Genomic DNA, 19,932 nt, shown 5'->3' with positions numbered 1-19,932 from the left:
CTTTGCAAGTATGTTAATTTCCCGAAGGAAACCATTAAAACTCCAATGTAATCACTTCGTAACCTGAATCATATTTAACTGTGATCACAGTTGTGCAACACAGCTTTGCTGTTTCCGCTGATGGTAATTCCACATTCACAGTATCAGTTTTGTTTAAATTTTAGCTGTATTTGCTGAGGGTAATGCACAACTAAACCAGGCTACTCAAGCTAACTGCCCACATGTTGTGAATAGTTGATCTCTATTCATCTTTGAGATATTGCCAAATCACACCCTCCACATATTGAACTACATAGGTCTCTATGTAGGCACAAAACCACCATTAAGGTTGCAAAGTGCAAAATATATGTCCTGATTATATTGCTCATACATTTGGTAGATAAATTGTAAAATCAATGGTGTTGATTAAAATCATTCAGGGAAACTGGCCACCAAAATGCATTGTTACATCATTGTCTGTGTTCCGTGAAAATTCTTCCCCGGATCTTATCCCCAAGATATATTTTGTTTTTTCAAGTATATACGCAGGTGTTGAAAACTAAGAATTGCAAAAAACATATTTCTTAGCTTACACTAAGGTGAGCTCCGTGTTAATACAGCAATAAATGCCAGGCTATGGAGTACAGTTTTAACTCACTCAAAACGGATTCACTTAGAGATAAAAATCAGGTCCATAATTCAGACCTATGTCTAAATTAAAACTACAGAGCAATGAACTGATGCTAATTCAAAATTTCACAGATGTATTATTTACATCAGACAGTTCTAAAATGTGTGCAATTCTTTTCTACAAACATTATATTTTCTCCAAGATTTATGGAAGCTGCCTACTTTGAGCATTTTACGTACAGCAGATTTGAAGAACAGCACAAAATATTCATGATAAGCCTATGGAATTTATTAGCCCAGATCTTCTGACAAGCAGCAATCATTGGCATATGGAAAGAGAGGGTATCAGGTGGATGGTGTGGGTGGGGGTGGTTGCTGGAGATGGAGGAGTCAGTGGATGTGGTCAGTAGCGAGTTAGGTCTGGTTGGTCGGGGGATGGTAGTTGAGTATAGTCAAAGCTGGCAATGGTGGGGAATTAGTCAGATAGTTGATTGAGTAGTTCAGGTAGGATAGTTGGAATATCAGCTTTATTGCTTAGGAGATCAGTTATGAAATTGAGCTCAAATTACTCCCGATCCTAGTCTGTCTAATATTTGCTGGGAAACTCCACAGACATGTGTACCAGAACTGTCCGAAGTCTCTAATCCTGACTCAGGCAGAAACATTCACTGGGTTTCTTGAAAAGCAAGGGAATTAGCTATTGGAAGTTCAAACTTCCCAGGCAATTTCTATGGAGGTCAGCACATCAAGATCTCCGCACAGTCCTAAAATGCATCCTTGATCATATATGTGATCTGACAATTCAGAAACTGCCCCATTCTGCTAGAACTTTGTGTAATTTTACAGATGAGGTTGCTATGAATTGAGTAAATTGATTTAAATCATCAGCACAGTCTTTTAGCTTTCAAAGTTCCCCAAATACGGAATCTTTGGTTCTTGCAAAAATAACATTTGAATTTTCAACCAAGCTCTTGATAGTAAGACATCTGACTATGACCAGTTATTTTCAAAGGTATCTTAGCATGCGTTAGCATTTATTTGCAGTTATTTGAGGATTTCTGTCATTGCTTTTGAAAACAAAATACAGTATGAAAGAGGATGACATTGCTTGGGCCACCCAATATGTGGCACCTCGTATCAGTAACAATTCCATTTCTTTTTTCCCCAACTTCCGTAAAATGTTTACGCCCCATGGTTAGTATCATCACTTTTAGACACTTCAGTTGATCTTGTATATGCATCTTGCTGGAAGAGACACACACTTCCACAATTATCTTCAATAAATAACTTAATTGCGAATTCACAATTAACCTGGAGTTGAAGTTCAAAGATTATGTCCCCCATTAGGTTTGGTGTTACAGATACGGTTGCAGAACTAACATTGTTCAGTGTCACAACTTCCTCCATAAAGCAAAGGTTTCTTTTTGCTTTTCAGTGAATCTGAGATAGAATTGCTCACTGAACAGTGAAGGAACTTTGGTGTATCTGCAACTTAAGAGCCTGTGCTCCATTGTGGATTTTTCAACCTACTATCAGCTTCTGAAAAATTTCAAGATCAACATACATGGCCCCAAATTCAATCCTACTCTCAAGCTCAGATGACCTCAGTGAAAGATTTAGTATTCTTTGGTTCGAATCAGAAAGGAGACATTCAGCCAGCATTCCTGTTTCCAAGTATTCACCGATTGGAAAGTACATCTATATAAATAACAGATCAGAATAGAATTGGTCTTATGTGCTTTGTCAATATCTACTTGTCTAAGTGAATACATGAAAATTTAAATGAAGTACAAGAGGAAATCTGGTACTCATGGAACCATAATCATGTGCAATTTAATCCCTTCAAAAGGAAACAGAATAATGTTATAAAAATAGTTCATTTTAATGCGTGGCTTGTTTATTGGTAGAACATCTGTCTCTCAGTCAGACAATTGAGTAATTAAGTGCATTCCAGAGACACAAACATAATTAAAGACAAAACTGAATTGTCAGACGCGGCATCTTTCAGATGAGACATGGCCTCAGCTGTAAAGGATCCTATGTCTTTTTTTTAAAAGAGTATATGAGATTTCTTTTCAATTCCCAACTTTTAGTCATCACCCAAGACTGTCAAGAAGACGTTACTGCTTCACTAACTGTTTATGGGATTTAGTTCTGCGCAAATTGGCTCTGTGTTGGCCTACATTACCAGAAGGATTACATTTCAAAAGTACTTTACTGGTTGTAAAGTGGTTAAGGACAGTGTGAGATTTAAAGAATGATATAGCTAAATTATTCCTTCTTTCTTTCCAACTATTCATGGCTTTCCACTTGATCAAGATTCCTCTAGACACAGTGAAGAATTTGAACATTATGTAGATTGAGTAATACAGAAAACAATAAAAAAAAAGTAATTTCTTATTTCGGCATTAAAACAATAAGTACTTACCTTGAATGGTCTACTTGTGTCATCAAGGAAAAGTATGTTTTCTGAAAGGAGCAGTGACCGTGCTGGGTTGCACAGATCTAGGGGCTGCAAATAATAATGCAAATTAGTTGCAAAAATTTGTTAAGTCAGACTTCAATTTTGTGTGACCGTTCAAGTTAGCACTTACTAGTATCTTCGAAATTGTAATCTCCATGATAATTTTCAATTTTAAAGTAGCTTTAGTCACTTGAAAACTACACTTTTCGGGAAAAAAAATTAGACAATAGCGTAAATGGACTAAGTTTCACCCTGAGAAGGAAAGGTTCAAGTGGTTTTCACAGCTTTTGCAGCTGAAGCACAAACCAATCAAGTTTTGAAAGCATTTCCTCTGTCTGGACCTTTGCTGCAAAATTCTTAACAGTTAGTTGAGATTTGCATATCAAAAAGAACAGGATGTTAGAGAGCTGTTGCCCACTATAGCCAGTACAGTTAACCTCAGAGTGTGGGTGTACTTCCAAAATAACCTTGTGCACTGGTATAACTTTCAGTTTAGTGCAGACTGCAGGTTCGTCAGAAAGGACATTGTGCAGAGACAAACAGTGCTTACTGCATATTTGTACATATAACCTGTAATGTTAACTTAGCATGACTGCACGAGCTCCTTCAGCAAACAGCTGAAGATTTTTACATGTTATTAATGTGGAGAAAGGAAAAGCAAGTAAATATTGAAATAAATAAGTCTGACCTGAGATATTACTGGTCCTGACTTCAGAATGACAGATTGGAATCTGAACATTAATATGACATTTAAGAATGTCAAGAAGCTAGGAAAACTGGCACAATAGAAAGGCATGACTTACATTAGAGGGGCATGATTTACATTCGGGAAACCAGAATGTTAGAGGCAGTTTGATTTGAGATGAGAAATGGTAAAGGCAAGCAGTCACTTTGGGAAAGGTCTATAAGCCCTCATACAGCAACCAAATGTTAGTATAAAAAAAGTAGAAAGAAAGAAGCAATTGGAGTTTATCGGAAGCTTTGACAATAATCATGGGGATTTAAATCTACATATATACTGGAAAAAAGCCAAAAGCACAAAAGTAGTCTAGATAAAGAATTTATAGAATATTTTCAGGATAGCTTCTTAGAACTGCATGTTCTGAAGTCAACCAGAGAACAGACTGCACTAGAAACAGAAACTTTGAGTAGCATTAAGCCATTTGTCCCTTTGAGACTGCTCTGCCATTCAATATGATCATGGCTGATAACTTAGTGACCTGTTCCTGCTTTCACCACACACCTTTGATTCCTTTAGTCTTAACAATTATATCTAACTCCTTCTTGAAAACATTTGATGTTTTGGTCTCAACCACTTTCTGAAGCAGAGAACTCTCCAAGCTCACCATTCCCTGGCTGAAACAAATTCCCCTCACCTTAATCCTAAATAGTCGACCCTATATCCTTAGACCATTATATCTGCTTCTGGACATCGTCATTGGGAACCTACTTTCTGCATTATCTCAACTAGTCCTGGCAGAATTTTATGTATTTCCATGGGCTCCCTCCCCCCACCAACTCATTTTTTAAAATTCCAATGAATATAATCTTAGCCAATCCAGTCTTTCTTCATACTTCAGTTCGCCATTCTGAGGAATCATTCTGATAAACTTTTGGTGTCCTTCATCCATAGTTAGAATATCCTTCGTCAGGGATGGAGACTAAAGCTGCACACAATACACCAGCTGCAGTTTCACCAAGGCCCTGTAAAATTGCACTAAACATCCCCGCTCCTGTCGTCAAATTCTCTTGTTATAAAGGCCTGCATACTTTTGCTTTCTTAATGAGCTGTTGTACCTGTATACTTATCTTCAAACAGATGATTTAAGAATACTTACATAACAAACCTAAACACACCCAGAGACTTTAGCCACCTTACCATACATTAAAGACATCTCAGAGATGACGACCAGATTATCCCAGTCCCTTAGCATCACAGTAGACCACAAACCTACCAACGCACTGAAACTGCAATTCAAGAGTTTAAACGACCCTGTACCAACAACCAACTAAATGAACGTCATATACAAAATACCCTGCAAGCACTGCAATAAATACGACATCAGACTGACTGGCATGAAACTAACTACTAGGATACTAGGATGAGCAGCAACTAGCCACCAAAAGATCTGACCAACTATCTTAGCATCCTTACACATAGATGAAGGAAGACACCAGTTCGACTGGGACAATACATCAATCCTGGGATAGGTTAAACAAAGACACACACGGGAATTCCTAGAGGCCTGGCATTCAAACCAGAACTCCATCAACAAACACATCGATTTGCACCCCATTTACCAACCTCTCAGATAAAGAACCAGAAATGACATCACCCATCACAAAAGACCAAGACACACAAATAGAAAGTGGGACAGAAGTTGGAAGGCCATATGGTCTACTCTTGGCTCCAATTCTTATACATGTTCTTGAGTGTGCTCATTACAGGCACACAAAGACTCACATATGATATTGGCAAGGAAGACTGCCATAAACTCATTTATACTATTAGTAGATGCCAGTCATGGTCTAGAGCACAATGTAAAGGACTGTCAAGGAGTTCAAGATTTAAGAAACAGTTACACAATGAAATTAGCTACATTCATACAAAGATATCATTGCAATAAATCACCTTCCCTTCAAATGTGTGTGAAATTAAATTTAAAATTAAAAAATGTTACCTGAACAAAGAGAGGGAACACCAAAATTTTTGGAGCAAGTGTCATGCATGTCCCATAGTTAGCATGGGGAATATGAGATCTCACAATTGTGCAGTTTCTGTAATTCCCATAATTCTTCACTGCTTGTACAGTTGATTTCAAGATATCTGTGGAAGATCCTATTAGTGACTGCTTTTTCTCTGGGCCACCTTGAATTCTGCTTCGGCCTACATTTGCTACAAGAAAAAGTAATGAAAACATCTTTAAGTTTTCAAATAACAGAAAAGTTTGAATTTTTGGAAATAAGCATGTTATGCCAATCAAAGCAGGAATTCCAATCGGAAATAAATTTGAGAATGTGCTGCGTAACACTTATGAATTAAAGACCACCATTTTTAAGGATGTGCCGTACCACAGATAACTTTTACACATTTGTAATGTGCAAAAAAAAAATCTAAACTTTGCTTTTTGTTAATATTAAACATCTGACTAATATTTAAAAGTTTGTCATAAATTTATATGGGAAAACAAGTTTATATACTTACAGTTAAGCTAGTTTTGTGGTAAATATCCAGACATAAATAAATAGTATGTTAGCTGTTGTGTGTATTCAAAACTGACCAAAATCACAATTTCAGCAATACAAAACTGTAATTTTACAGTAAAATGGTTTTGAGTGCTGTCCTTCATAGATATCACAAAATGATAAATTTGAGAAATTCTGACAAAATTAAACAAATTAACCAATGTATTGTTAAAAACTCCATTTATGACTGTTAGCGAGTCAATATGGGATAAGTGCTGATCAGTCATTTTATTCTTCAAAATCAAGCTTCCACACTACTTTGTCCAATACAGACAACATTCCTCATTAATTACGCATACATTATATGTTATAAAATACTTTGCTGGTTTGCAAGATATCCTTCATAATAGTGTCATATTTTCCAATTGGTTTGCATTCGTGAAAGGCAAGGGCAGGCCAGAAACTTGCATAGCAAGAAAGCAGAAACAGGATTTTGACGGATATGCTTTCTGCTGTCTGGACTTTTAAATAATCACAGCATACATCCAGTGATTGATTGATTGATTGATTGATCAATTTATTGTTGTCACATGTACTGAGATACAGTGAAAAGTGTTGTTTTGCATACTATATAGGCAGATCACAAAATGCTTCAGGGTGGTACAGTGTTACAGCCACAGAGAAGGTGAAGGGAGAGTTCAGAATAGAGAGGTTTGTTCAAAAGTCTGATAACAGCAGGGAAAGGCTTTTTCAAATTTATTCATACACGTATTTGAACTTTCATATCTTCTGCCCATTGGGAGGGAGTAGAAGAGAGGATACCCAAAGTGGGAGGGATATTTGATTATGTTGGTTGCTTTCCTGAGGTAGCAGGAAGAATTGATGAAGTCAATGGATCGAAGGCTAGTTTGCATGATGGTCATGTTCATGACTCTGTACTTTCTTGCAGTCTTGGGAACAGCAGTTGCCATACCACGCTGTGATGCATCCAGATAGGATGCTTTACAAGGTGCAATTTTTAAAATTGCAAACAGTATTTGTAGATATGCTGAATTCCTTACACTCCTGAGGAAGCAGAGGCTTTGTTGTGCTGTCTTGACCATCACATCAACGTGGGTGGCCCAGGTCAGATTGTCAGTGATCAAACTCCCACGAACTTAGTGCTCTTGACCATCTCCACCTCAGAACCACTGATGTTTTCCATAGGCTAGGGATTGTTAAAATTAACTCACAGGATGAGGACATCATTGGCAATAAATGCTGCATAGCCAATCTCCAATTTCCTCGAGGGCAGTTAAGTGTCAACCACATTGCTGTGTGTCTGGAGTCATCGGTAGACCAGACTAGCTAAGGATGGCAGTTTCCTTCCCTATAGGGCATTTGTGAACCAAATGGGTTTTTCTGACAAATGGAGAATGTATTCACGGTTATCATTAGACTCAATTCTATTTTTTACTTTTGTATATTGAATTAAAATTCCATCATCTGCTGAGATGCTATTCAAACCCAGGTCCCTAAAACATTACCTGGGTCTATGGATCAACAGTCCAACAATAATACCACAAGGCCATTGCCTCCCCAACCATAGTGTACAACCATTGCAAGCTATCAAAGGGTCAAGTTTGCCTGCACCGCTTAAAGCGGATTTGCACTTCTTAAAAGGGAATTGCAATTTCATTGCAGTAGTGCTAGAAGTTATTCCAAAGTGGTTTTGACTTGGGAAATACAATAAGTGCAATAAGAGCTGAGAATTCTGCCACTCCAGTATGAAAATGGTGATCAACTTCAAGACAAAACTTCTGGATCCATTCAGGAGACAAACTGGTATCAATGCTTCTGTTTTCACTGCAGCTCGAGCAGTAATCATCCACTATCTAATATATCAGTGCTCCACTGTTCAGAATGATGTCCTTCAAATTCAGTCTGCTGCAATGAAGGCTTAGACTACTGGCGCAAAAGCTGCAGGTACCAGTGTTCAAAGGAACTCTGTGTGCCACTGCAGTCCAGCAATTTGCCCTGCAGTATACACACAGGATTACTGCAGTGTTGCCCTGGTGGATTCGCGGGTGTATGACTGCACACAAACTAGACAGCCAGGTAAAGGATAGGACTGGAACCTAATTGTTACGTGCATTTTGAAGCTTTTATTTACAGTGACATATAACAAACTCTAAATTCAACAGTTTCAATCTGTTCCTACATACAGGACAGAAGTGAAGCCACAAATAAAATGTGCTAGCTGTAAACAATTGAACATTAACATATACTTAAACACTTTGTTCTTAAATGACAGCTCTCATTCTCTCACCAGTTCTAATCTCCCAGTGTTCTTTAGTCAGCTTTTTGACAGCATCCTGAATGGTCAGGCATAGTCTCCCTCACTGAAAGGGAAAAGCCTTCAACAAGCTATGTTGCAGCCACTAAGGCAGCTTTTAACAGAAGCACCAGTAAGATAAACACTAAGGCCTGGATTAATAAAGGCACTGGGTCCAAATTTTAACCTTAACAGCTGCTGAATGTTAGTAAATACAATTAGCAGTTAAATTGTACGTAGATGCTGCTCATCATCGAGATGTACAGCATGGAAACAGACCCTTCGGTCCAGCCCGTCCATGCTGACCAGTTATCCCAACCCAATCTAGTCCCACCTGCCAGCACCCAGCCCATATCCCTCCAAACCCTTCCTATTTATATACCCATTCAAATGCCTTTTAAATGCTACAATTGTACCAGACTCCACCACTTGCTCTGGCAGCTCATTCCATACACGTACCACCCTGTGTGAAAAAGTTGCCCCTTGGGTCTCTTTTATATCTTTCCCCTCTCACCCTAAACCTATGCCCTCTAGTTCTGGACTCCCCCAACCCATGGAAAAGACTTTGTCTATTTATCCTATCCATACCCCTCAATTTTGTAAACCTCTATAAGGTCACCCTTCAGCCTCCGACACTCCAGGGAAAACAGCCCCAACCTATTCAGCCTTTCCCTATAGCTCAAATCTTCCAACCCTGGCAACATCCTTGTAAATCTTTTCTGAACCCTTTCAAGTTTCACAACATCTTTCCAAAAAGAAGACGACCAGAATTGTAGGCAATATTCCAACAGTGGCCTAACCAATGTCCTGTACAGCTGCAACATGACCTCCCAACTCCTGTACTCCATACTCTGACCAATAAAGGAAAACATACCAAAAACCTTCTTCACTATCCTATTTACTTGCGACTCCACTTTCAAGGAGCTATGAACCTGACTCCAAGGTCTCTTTGTTCAGCTACACTCCCTCGGACCTTACCATTAAGTGTATAAGTCCTGGTAAAATTTGCTTTCCCAAAATGCAGCACCTCACATTTATCTGAATTAAACTTCATCTGCCACTTCTCGGCCCATTGGCCCATCTGATCAAGATCCCATTGTAATCTGAGGAAACCTCTTCACTGTCCACTACTCTTCCAAATTTGGTATCATCTGCAAATGTACGAACTGTATGGGTTGGACCAAAGGGTCTGTTTCCATGCTGTACATCTCTATGAATCTATAATGAGTCCTCTTTTCAAGACAAGTTAATGAATAACGTCAGTTACAGTGGAACAACAATGAAAATGTTTTGAGCTTTGCAAATGGGACATGCAATGGTTGTGTTCTGGCACTGACACCCTTTAGCATTTTATTTTCTTTGCTAGTGTCATATGCCTCCAGGTTAGTTACCTCTTGAAATCCAAAACAAAATGTGTCAAAACCTCAACAGGCAATTATTCTACTGATTCTAATGCACTAACATTTCATATCAAGGAATCTCTGTAGTTACAAATGGACAGAGTGTCTTGTGCCTGTGAAGAATTTACTTTGACCATCACCAGGAAGGGAAATAGCATGGTCCAGAATATTGCCACACTACCATCTTAAAACATGAAAAATATGACAGTGGAGGTTGTATTTAGCTTCAAATATTTAGGCTCTACAAATCAATAGCATATAGTCAGAGCTTTGCAGCAAAAGAGTGCCTTTGGTTCAACTCACCCATGCCAACTGCATATTCTCAAATTAATCTAGTCCCATTTCTCAGCTATTGGCCCATATCAGTCTAAACTCTCCCTATTCATATACCCATCCAGATGCCTTTTTAAATGTATTTATACCAGCCTCTGGCAGCTCATTCCATACACACACCACCCTGTGTGTGAAAAAGATGCCTCTTTAGGTACCTTTTAAATCATTCCCCTCTCACCTTAAACCTATGCCCTCTAGTTTTGGACTCTCCCTATCCTGTGGAAAAGAACTTGGCTATTCACCCTTTCCATTCCCCTCATGACTTTATAAACTTCTATAACCTCACCCCTCAGCTTCTGAAGCTCCAGGGAAAACAGCTTCAGCCTATTCAGCCTCTTCCTATCCCTCAAACCCTTCAACCCTGGCAAAATGCTTGTAAGTCTTTTCTGAACCCTTTCAAGTTTCACAACATCCCTCCTATAGCAGGGAGACCAGAATTGCACACAATATTTCAAAACTAGCCGAACCAACTCTACTTTCAAGGAATTGGGAACCTGCACTCCAAGGTCTCTTTGTTCAGCAACACTACCCAGGTCCTGCCCTGATTTGCCTTACCAAAATGCAACATCTCACATTTATCTAAATTAAGTATCTGCCGCTTAGCCCACCGTTCCATCTGATCTAGATCCCACTGTAATCTTCCCACTACACTACCAACTTTGGTATCATCTGCAAGATTACTAATCATCCCTCCTATGTTCACATCCATATCATTTATATAAATGACAAAAATACTGGACCCAGCACTGATCCTTTTGCTACATCGCTGGTCACAGACCTCCAGTCTGAAAAGCAACCCTCTGCCACCACCCTCTATCTTTTACCTTCGAGCTAGTTCTGCACCTACATGGCTAGTTCTCCTTGTATTCCACATAATCTAATCTGGCTAATCAGTCTACTATGCGGAACCTTGTCTGTTACTTGTTGAAACCAATATATATATTGCAAAAGCGGAGTAAGAATTTGCAGAATAATGCCAACTTTGGAGAGAATACCAAATTGCGAGAGTCAAGCAAGTCTGCATTCTCAGAATATTCATCTACAGTGGTGAGACCTGGATAACATTGCTACACAAGGCAGGCAGGCTGAACAGTTTTCACCTTTGTTTCCTCAGATATATCCTTACCACCTCTTGGTAGGACAAGGTCACCAACCAAAATTATCTTGGGATATGCTTATTCTGCCATCATATGCTCACTGTTAAGTCAATGATGTCCATGCTAGCTCGGCCATGTTCTTCAGATGATGATAGCCATACATCCAAATACCTGCTGTACAGTAAACAAGCCGCTCTATCATGATTTCCTGGGCATCCATAACTTCACTCCAAGAACACCTGAAAGCAAGATGTGAAGATAGGGGACAGTCACACTGACAACCAGAAGGTCGTTGCTGGTGGCCATGATCACTAAAGTCTGAGTATTTGGAAGAGCATTGGAAATTTTTATTTTATTCATTCATCGGATGAGAACATCAATGGTGAGTCCAGCTATTTATTGTCCATCCCTAATTGCTCAGGGACAGTTAAGCGTCAATCACATCACCGTGGATCTGGAGTCACATGTAGGCCAGATCAGCTAAAGGATAATAGTGAACCAAATGGGTTTTTCTGATAATTGATAATGGATTCACGGTCAGCATTAGGCTCTTACTTGCAGAATTTTATGGAATTTCAATTCCACCATCTGCCATGGCAGGATTTGAACCCTGGTTCCCAGAACAATACTAGGGTCTTTGGATTAACAGTCTAGCAATAATACAGTCACCTCCCCAAGCAGGAATTGAGCAGAAATAGAAAGGTCAGATGGCCAAGGCGGCCCAAGGAGTACAGGGACCAGGAAATTGTATGCAGCAAACGTGGCAGAGATTGCATGTCAAGCCATGTCAGACGATGTTCAATTCATAGTTGAGTTGGGCAACACGATGCAAACCATCTTCTCATAAGATGGAAGGCTGTTATCTTAGCTTTTATTCAACTCTAAATGCATAAAGGAATACTATATTGGTTATGACTCATTCTACATTTATAGAGGCTATGAACTCTGCCAACTTCCTAGAGTTAATATCTTTCATATAGTTTGGAACTGAAACTTTAAAAGCAGTTGTAATTAATGTATTTCCTCACATAATGGGACATTGCCTGCCTAACACACATTAATAGCATTATAGCTTTCAAAATGTTCAAATATCAAAAGCTTCACAAATGCATGTGGCCAACAAATGCATTGATTCATAAAACCAATATCCTTTCAGTTAATAATGCTGCTTAACTCAAAAGATCACACCACCAGAACATGGACAAATCACTAAGCAGTTCCTACATAGCTTAGAAGGAATGCTGGTTCCCAACCACCACCCCTTGCACCTGCATCTACCATTCTATTCACCTAGCAACCATGATGGTAGTCCTCAGGAACAATACAGAAATGAGCTAAAATAAAGTTTGATTAAATAAAGTGGAGTATATTGCAGACTTCACAATATTCTTAGAAAAATCTAATTCATAAAATTCCTTTTACAACATGAACATTTCTTCAATTACATAATGCCCACACGAACAAACATCTCAATCAACTGCACGTCCCTTAAAAAACCAAGCATCCAAATTAATTTGTAGTCTCACTTCAGAGTCAAAAACAACATCTTGAGCTACCAAACTGTGAAATGGTAGGCACACTACTGTGACAATGGAGGCATCATGAAATCAGACATGCAGCACAAATCCAGTAATAGAAGTCTGCCGGTCTTACGTCAACAAACAAAGTGAAACATCAAGATGTTCATTAGTTAAGACCCCCTTGGCATCATGGTAGCCCACAAAACCACCAACACAGTAAAAGAGCAGCTAATGAACTTGAAAGGCCCGACACAGACAACAAGCAAAACTAATGTCATTTACAAAATACCGTGCAAGAACTGGAACAAACACTACATTGGACAAACAGGCAGAAAACTAGCCACGAGGACACATGAACAACAACTAGCCACGAAACAACATGACTCTCCCTCATTAGTATCCTTACATACAGATAAAGAAGGACTCAACTTCGACTGGGACAACACATCCATCCTAGGACAAGTCAACAGTTACACTCACCAGAATTCCTAGAAGCACTGCATTCCAACCGGAACTCTAACAACAAACACATTGAGTTAGACCCCATTTACCACCCCTGACAAAAAGAATAGGAAATAACATCACCAACCCAGAGAAACCCAAACATATAAATAGAAAGCAGGAATTATCAGCAGTGCTTCGCCCAGAGGGCCACTGAAGGAGTTACCTAGTAGGGTGATGAAATGTTTGGAAATGAAGCTTTCAGCTCAGCTAGCAAACCTACAAGCAGAACTAGCTGGAATGATAAGGGTGGCAGATGCATTGGAGCACCAGCTGTAAATTTCCCTCCAAGTCACAAACTATACTGACTTAGAACAATATCACCATTCTTACAATGCTAAAACGCTGGAGCTACACAAACAGTAGGAATAAACAGTTTTTTTCTCCCCAGTGGCAGGCACTGACCAGCAGGGTACCCAGAGGGATCAGAGTCCAGGTCCCAGCTATTCACAATATATACTCATGATTTAGATGAGGAAACGAAATGTCATAGCTCCAAGTTTGCAGATGATACAAAGCTGGGAGAACGGTATGCTGAGAAAGATGCAGAGAAGCTACAGTGTGACCTGGACAAGTAAGCAGAGGGTGGTGCATGAATGGAATGAGCTGCCAGAGGAAGTGGAGGAGGCTGGTACAATTGCAACATTTAAAAGGATGGATGTGGGGATATGGGCCAAGTGCCAGCAAACGGGACGAGATTAGGTTGGGATATTTGATCGGCATGGACAAATTGTACCGAAGGGATCTGTTTCAATACATGACAGATACAGTATAATGTAAGTAAATATGAGGTTACCCACTTTGATAGCAAAAACAGGCAGGTAGATTATAATCCGGATGGCGATAGATTGGGAAAGGGGGAGGTACAAGGTCTGAATCCTCATCCACCAGTCGCTGAAAGTAAGCTGGCAGGTGCAGCAGGCGGCAAATGGTATTTTGGCCTTCAAAATGAGGAGATTCAAGTACAAAAGCAGGGATGTCTTGCTGCAACTGTACAGGGCATTCGTCAGACCATACCTGGAGAATTATGCACTATTTTGGTCTCCTGGGATGGCAGAACTGATGTAGAGGGAGAGACTTGACTGGTTACGACTATATTCACTATAGTTTAGAAGACTGAGGGGAGATCTCAGAAACCTGTAAAGTTTTAACAGGCTTAGACAGGCTAGATGTAGGAAGGATGTTCTTGATGACTGAAGTCCAGAATCAGAGCTTGCAGTTTAAGAGTAATAGGGTAGACATTTTAGGACAGAGATGAGGGTGAATGTCTTCAGCTAGAGAGTGGTGAGCTTGTGGAATTCTCTGCCATATGAAATTGTTGAAGCCCCAATATGAAGGCTTTCAGGAAAGACAAAGGTGACGTTCATATGACTAAATGGATCAAAAGATATGGGAGAAAATGGGAACAGGGTACCCAGTTAGATCAGTCATGATCATATTGAATGGCAGAGCAACTTCGATGGGCCACTGGCCTCCTGCCCAATGTTTCTAAGAAGCTGTAAAATGCGAGACGTTCACAAGCAACTGAAGTTGAAAGCAAAGAACCATGAGGAGAAACCCCCTTGGTCAGATGATTACTGCATTTCCTTTGTTGAGGGATGGTAAAAGTTTTACTTCCAAATCCCTTCATTACCTCTGCACTTTTATGCCAGCAAATCCCTCTAGACTTACTCCTCATCCCTTCTTCACATTGTGTGCACCTTCCCCTGCTGTCATCTCACACTTATAGACACAATCTTTAGTGATACAAGTTGTGTAATCTGGAATTTACACCCCATACCTGTCTATACTCCCTTAAAAAAAGTCCTCAGAGCCATGCTTTTTTCCCCTAAAGCCTTCATTACTAAACTTGCTCTCTGTTCAGTCTTATTCAGTTTCTGAGATTACTTTGAATAAATTAAAACTGATCTTATTCTGTACTGTAAAACTCACAATGAGTAGAATTTTAAAAATTGACTTCAAGTATGGATATATAAATGACCAGTTATGTTATGCATAGATGAATCAACAATGGAATTCCAATAGAGAACCTATATCAACCAAATTTATGTTTTGCCCTGGTGATCTAGTATGCATCATTAACTGATTACAATGTAACTAATGCAACAGAATGAGGAAGGGCCAAGTAGAGAGCGCTATGGAATATTGACAGTTCTAGAGGAACAGCAGAGGGAGAACTTTTTTAAACAAACTGTAGAAAGTGTCAAAACATGGGAGCAAGACATTACAGTTTTAAAAATCTTCAAAGACAGATCAAATCATTGAGTAACAAATCCCAGCTTGGAAAGTTAAAGCAAGGAATTATTTCAGTTAAAGGAGAAATGAGAGAAGAAGGAACTAAAGGATGAGGATAGGGGAAAGGGTGAGGAAGAGTAGTCTGGAAAATAAGACCCCTCAGTTCTCGGCTCACTTAACCAGACAACATGAAATATTTGCTTTCAGCTTCTGTAACAAACTAAAAGAAAATATTGTACATCAGGAGGTTACATTAATAATTAATCTTACAACTTACCATAAATAACATGGTTTTCTTGAGGTATTGTCCTCAAAATCTGAAAAGTAATAACACTATCCATAAAATGATCATAATTTAATTTGATGATGTGATTCAGCATGTAAACTGATAAATTAACACTCAATCCATAACACTAAAAAGGTTCAATCTTAGAATTGTTACAATTTCTAAAAGCTCCAGGTTTTTTTTTGTTCATATCCAACAAAAAATTCCTTGCAAGGTTTGTAGCTCAGGTTGAGGTTTAGGGTGTAGGTTTACTCACTGAGCTGTAGGTTTGATATCCAGGCGTTTCATTACCTGGCTAGGTAACATCATCAGTGGCGACCTCCAAGTGAAGCGAAGCTGTTGTCTCCTGTTTTCTATTTATATGTTTGTCCTGGATGGGGTACCTGGGGTTTGTGGTGATGTCATTTCCTGTTCGTTTTCTGAGGGATTGATAGATGGTATCTAGATCTGTGTGTTTGTTTATGGCGTTGTGGTTGGAGTGCCAGGCCTCTAGGAATTCTCTGGCATGTCTTTACTTAGCCTTTCCCAGGATAGATGTGTTGTCCCAGTCGAAATGGTGGCTTTTTTTCCTCCGTGTGCAGGGCTACGAGGGAGAGAGGGTCGTGTCATTTTGTGGCTAGCTGGTGTTCGTGTAACCTGGTGGTTAACTTTCTTCCTGTTTGCCCTACGCAGTGTTTCTGGCAGTCCAGGACTGCCAGAAACACTATGTAGGGCAAACAGGAAGAAAGTTAGCCACCAGGATACACGAATACCAGCTAGCCACAAAATGACACGACCCTCTCTCCCTCGTAGCCCTGCACACGGAGGAAAAAAAGCCACCATTTCGACTGGGACAACACATCTATCCTGGGAAAGGCTAAGTAAAGACATGCCAGAGAATTCCTAGAGGCCTGGCACTCCAACCACAACGCCATAAACAAACACACAGATCTAGATACCATCTATCAATCCCTCAGAAAACGAACAGGAAATGACATCACCACAAACCCCAGGTACCCCATCCAGGACAAACATATAAATAGAAAACAGGAGACAGCAGCTTCGCTTCACTTGGAGGTCGCCACTGATGATGTTACCTAGCCAGGTAATGAAACGCCTGGATATCAAACGTACAGCTCAGCGAGCAAACCGACACCCTAAACAAAATTCCTTATTCCCAAAGGAAATCATAGTCCCCCCCGGATTGTTCACAACCCCCATGTCATATCTGATTCTATCTGACCCACTACTCATAGTAACTATCTGATTCTACACCACCTGTGACAATGTAAACTTTAGACCTTTAACAACTCTTTCTGGAATAAACTGTTTCTTGAGGTGAAAGGAACAGGGAGAAACTATTATAAAGACATTAAATGCGACATGCTCATTATCCATCCCTGGGAAACAACAATAAGCAATCTCTTTCCGGAGAGAAAAGTAATAAAAACTGGTTGATAAGCTGCTGTCTTGTGACAAATAGGAAATTATGTCTGCCTGCAGAAGCAAAGTCCTGAAGTAAAGGGGTGAATTGCAAGAAAGGCGGTTTTTCAAAAGAACAGCTAACCCTGAACGCAAAAGGGAATCAAGAAACTACTTCTGATAGGAAGGCAAGCTACGGACTTGAGGTCTCCAGAGATGTAGTCAATGTTAGGGATGAAAGAATCGATTGAATCATCAATAATGTCACATTACAAGTATTCCCTCCTTCAAGTATGCAAAAATCCAACATCAGAACAACTCAACAGCAAAACTTCAAGGAACAACAATGCATAAGGATCGAACCCTGGACACCTCCAAAGACAGACACCATTGGATGAAATCCTGGCCAGATTCCACCATTAATCAGTACTAGCCAAGTTGGGTTGACAGGCTTAACCGGCTTACACGAGGGGTCTTATTTTTGGTTGCTACTTGCAATAAAACTTAAATCACTATTTCAGTACTTGATTGTCTATGAGGTTCCTTAAAAAATAGCCGGATTAAAAGTAATTTGTGGTAGTTTGCCCACAGTACATCATTCACATTGCCTATCCCCACTCACTACCAGTGTCAGTTTTGGCTATGGCTGATACAATCTTTGAACTAATTCTGATTGTTGAGAGCAACTTCATTAATTGACTTTATTTTAGGATTTGCACCTTTTCCCAAGAGCTTCTTTGTACCTTAGTAGTTAAATCTCCCATTGTCCAGCATGTAAGGGGAATGGGGGATGCCAGGTATGTGAATCTGCTAGCTGCAAGAAAAATACTCTTACAGAAGCCCAATACAACATACTCTTTTTTTTAATTCAAAGATCTTCAAAATGTCAAAAGGGCAGTGCAACTTGCTTCCTGAATTTTGGAAAATCAGGCAGTATTTTATTAAGATCATCAAGAGAACTAGGACTTACACCTTGAATAGCAGCTAATGTCGAGGACTGAGCAAATGGGGAGTTAGGCTCAGTAGCTCGCTTGAGTAAATTTGTTATATCCACCTGCTAGCATGCTTTTCTTCTCACATGCAAAACTTGAGAATTCAAGTGAAAATGCATTAGCATTTGTGCACTAACATATATATAAAAAGCAGGGATCATGTACACTGCTTCGCCTGAGGCCCACTGAAGATGTTACCTTGTATGGTGATGAAACATCTGGAAATGAACCTCCCAGCTCAGCGAGCAAACCTACATCCAGAACCTCAACCTGAGCTACAAATCTTCTCAAAACTAAAACAGTTTTACTATTCAGCATGTTTCTGGACATATCAAATCCTTTGATAGCAATCTTTAAATCTGCTCCCACTTAACCACACTCTCCTCATGCATACCTGGCTACCGTGTTGTATTGGAGAAAGGATGAGAATATTGTCTCCCTCAGGCCTATCCTTTGACATTGTAGGCCCAATTCGTGGACATTTGTCAAACTCCTCATAATTCAAAACACTGTCTATAATTTCTTCTGTATTTAATGTCACTGTAATGGAACATCCTTATGAACATCCAAACATTCTTCAAAGTTCAATACCAGAAATGTTGTTCACAGGATTTGCTTGGTAAGTATGAGTATATGTCGTAATTCTACACTTCTAACACTCAATTTTCACAAAGAATTCTCTATGCTTCTACGGTGATCGTTGATGAATCAATACATTCCCATTTTGTGTTTCAAGAAGAAACACTTTTGTATTAGTCCTTGCATAGGAATCTGCCTTGGTGACAACTGATTCACAAGTGAAAGGTTTTGGATATAACAATCCCAAATTCAACAATAATAGTACCTGTGTGAGGAAGGATGACATGCAGTGCTATTATTTGTGGTTGGGGAGAACTACAATGTGGCAGGTGAGCATATGTACATCAGAACTTGCAACATCAAGTTCAAATAGGCACTTTCCAAGAAACTTTACATATTTATAAAAGTGGGAAATTTTGTTTGAAATTTTTGCCAGCTATATGAGAATTCTGAATGCTTGGGTACTGTAAAATGGAAAACTTACTATTGTGAGTTTCTAATCATGCAGTCGCTAAGCTCTAAGTCCCTTACGAACAGCAATTTCTCTCTCCTGCTCTTTCTTAAAATTCACCAGTTATTTCATCCCAAACAAAATATTTCAATATTTCCACCACACAATTTAATTCAATTAACCAGCTTCGTTTTTATAAAATGCATACCTGGCTACCGTGTTGTATTGGAGAAAGGATGAGAATATTGTCTCCCTCAGGTCTATCCTTTGACATTGTAGGCCCAATTCGTGGACATTTGTCAAAATCCTCACGTCGCTCCCAGCTGTTCAGTACAACTCCATCAGTACCATCATACACAATATGACAACTTTCCCTGTGGTCCATGGACATTGATGGAGTACCACAGTTCTTTTCACGTTTGTTGGGTGGACACTGCAAATCATAATTTGATCTACAAGATGGTTTCCTAATCATGCGTTCAAAGTTGGGTCTCAATCGAGGAACAAGGCGCCAGATTAAAACAATGATCTGACTGTGACAGTTTCTATAAAAGGAGCAAATAA

General features: G+C 39.5%; 1 protein-coding gene across 5 annotated transcripts in view; it reads right to left on the bottom strand.

The window, feature by feature from the left end:
- LOC140469243 (regulator of G-protein signaling 3-like) overlaps positions 1-19,932 on the bottom strand; it is a 271,500-nt gene that overhangs the window by 131,840 nt on the left and 119,728 nt on the right. For 4 of the 5 annotated variants that reach the window (XM_072565577.1, XM_072565579.1, XM_072565578.1 and 1 more), the window contains 4 exons: positions 19,577-19,913; positions 15,937-15,976; positions 5,755-5,969; positions 3,038-3,121 (listed from right to left, as the gene is read on the bottom strand). In XM_072565577.1, coding sequence (XP_072421678.1) covers positions 3,038-3,121; positions 5,755-5,969; positions 15,937-15,976; positions 19,577-19,913 — 676 coding nt within the window. Of the gene's footprint in view, positions 1-3,037; positions 3,122-5,754; positions 5,970-15,936; positions 15,977-18,732; positions 18,830-19,576; positions 19,914-19,932 lie in introns of those variants that run through there. The other variant, XM_072565581.1, reaches the window with a different exon arrangement.

This window comes from Chiloscyllium punctatum, chromosome 49 (assembly GCF_047496795.1).
Source record: "Chiloscyllium punctatum isolate Juve2018m chromosome 49, sChiPun1.3, whole genome shotgun sequence".
Lineage (NCBI taxonomy): Eukaryota > Metazoa > Chordata > Chondrichthyes > Orectolobiformes > Hemiscylliidae > Chiloscyllium > Chiloscyllium punctatum.
Note: the sequence above shows the minus strand (reverse complement) of the source record. Positions and strands in the feature narration are given on the sequence as shown.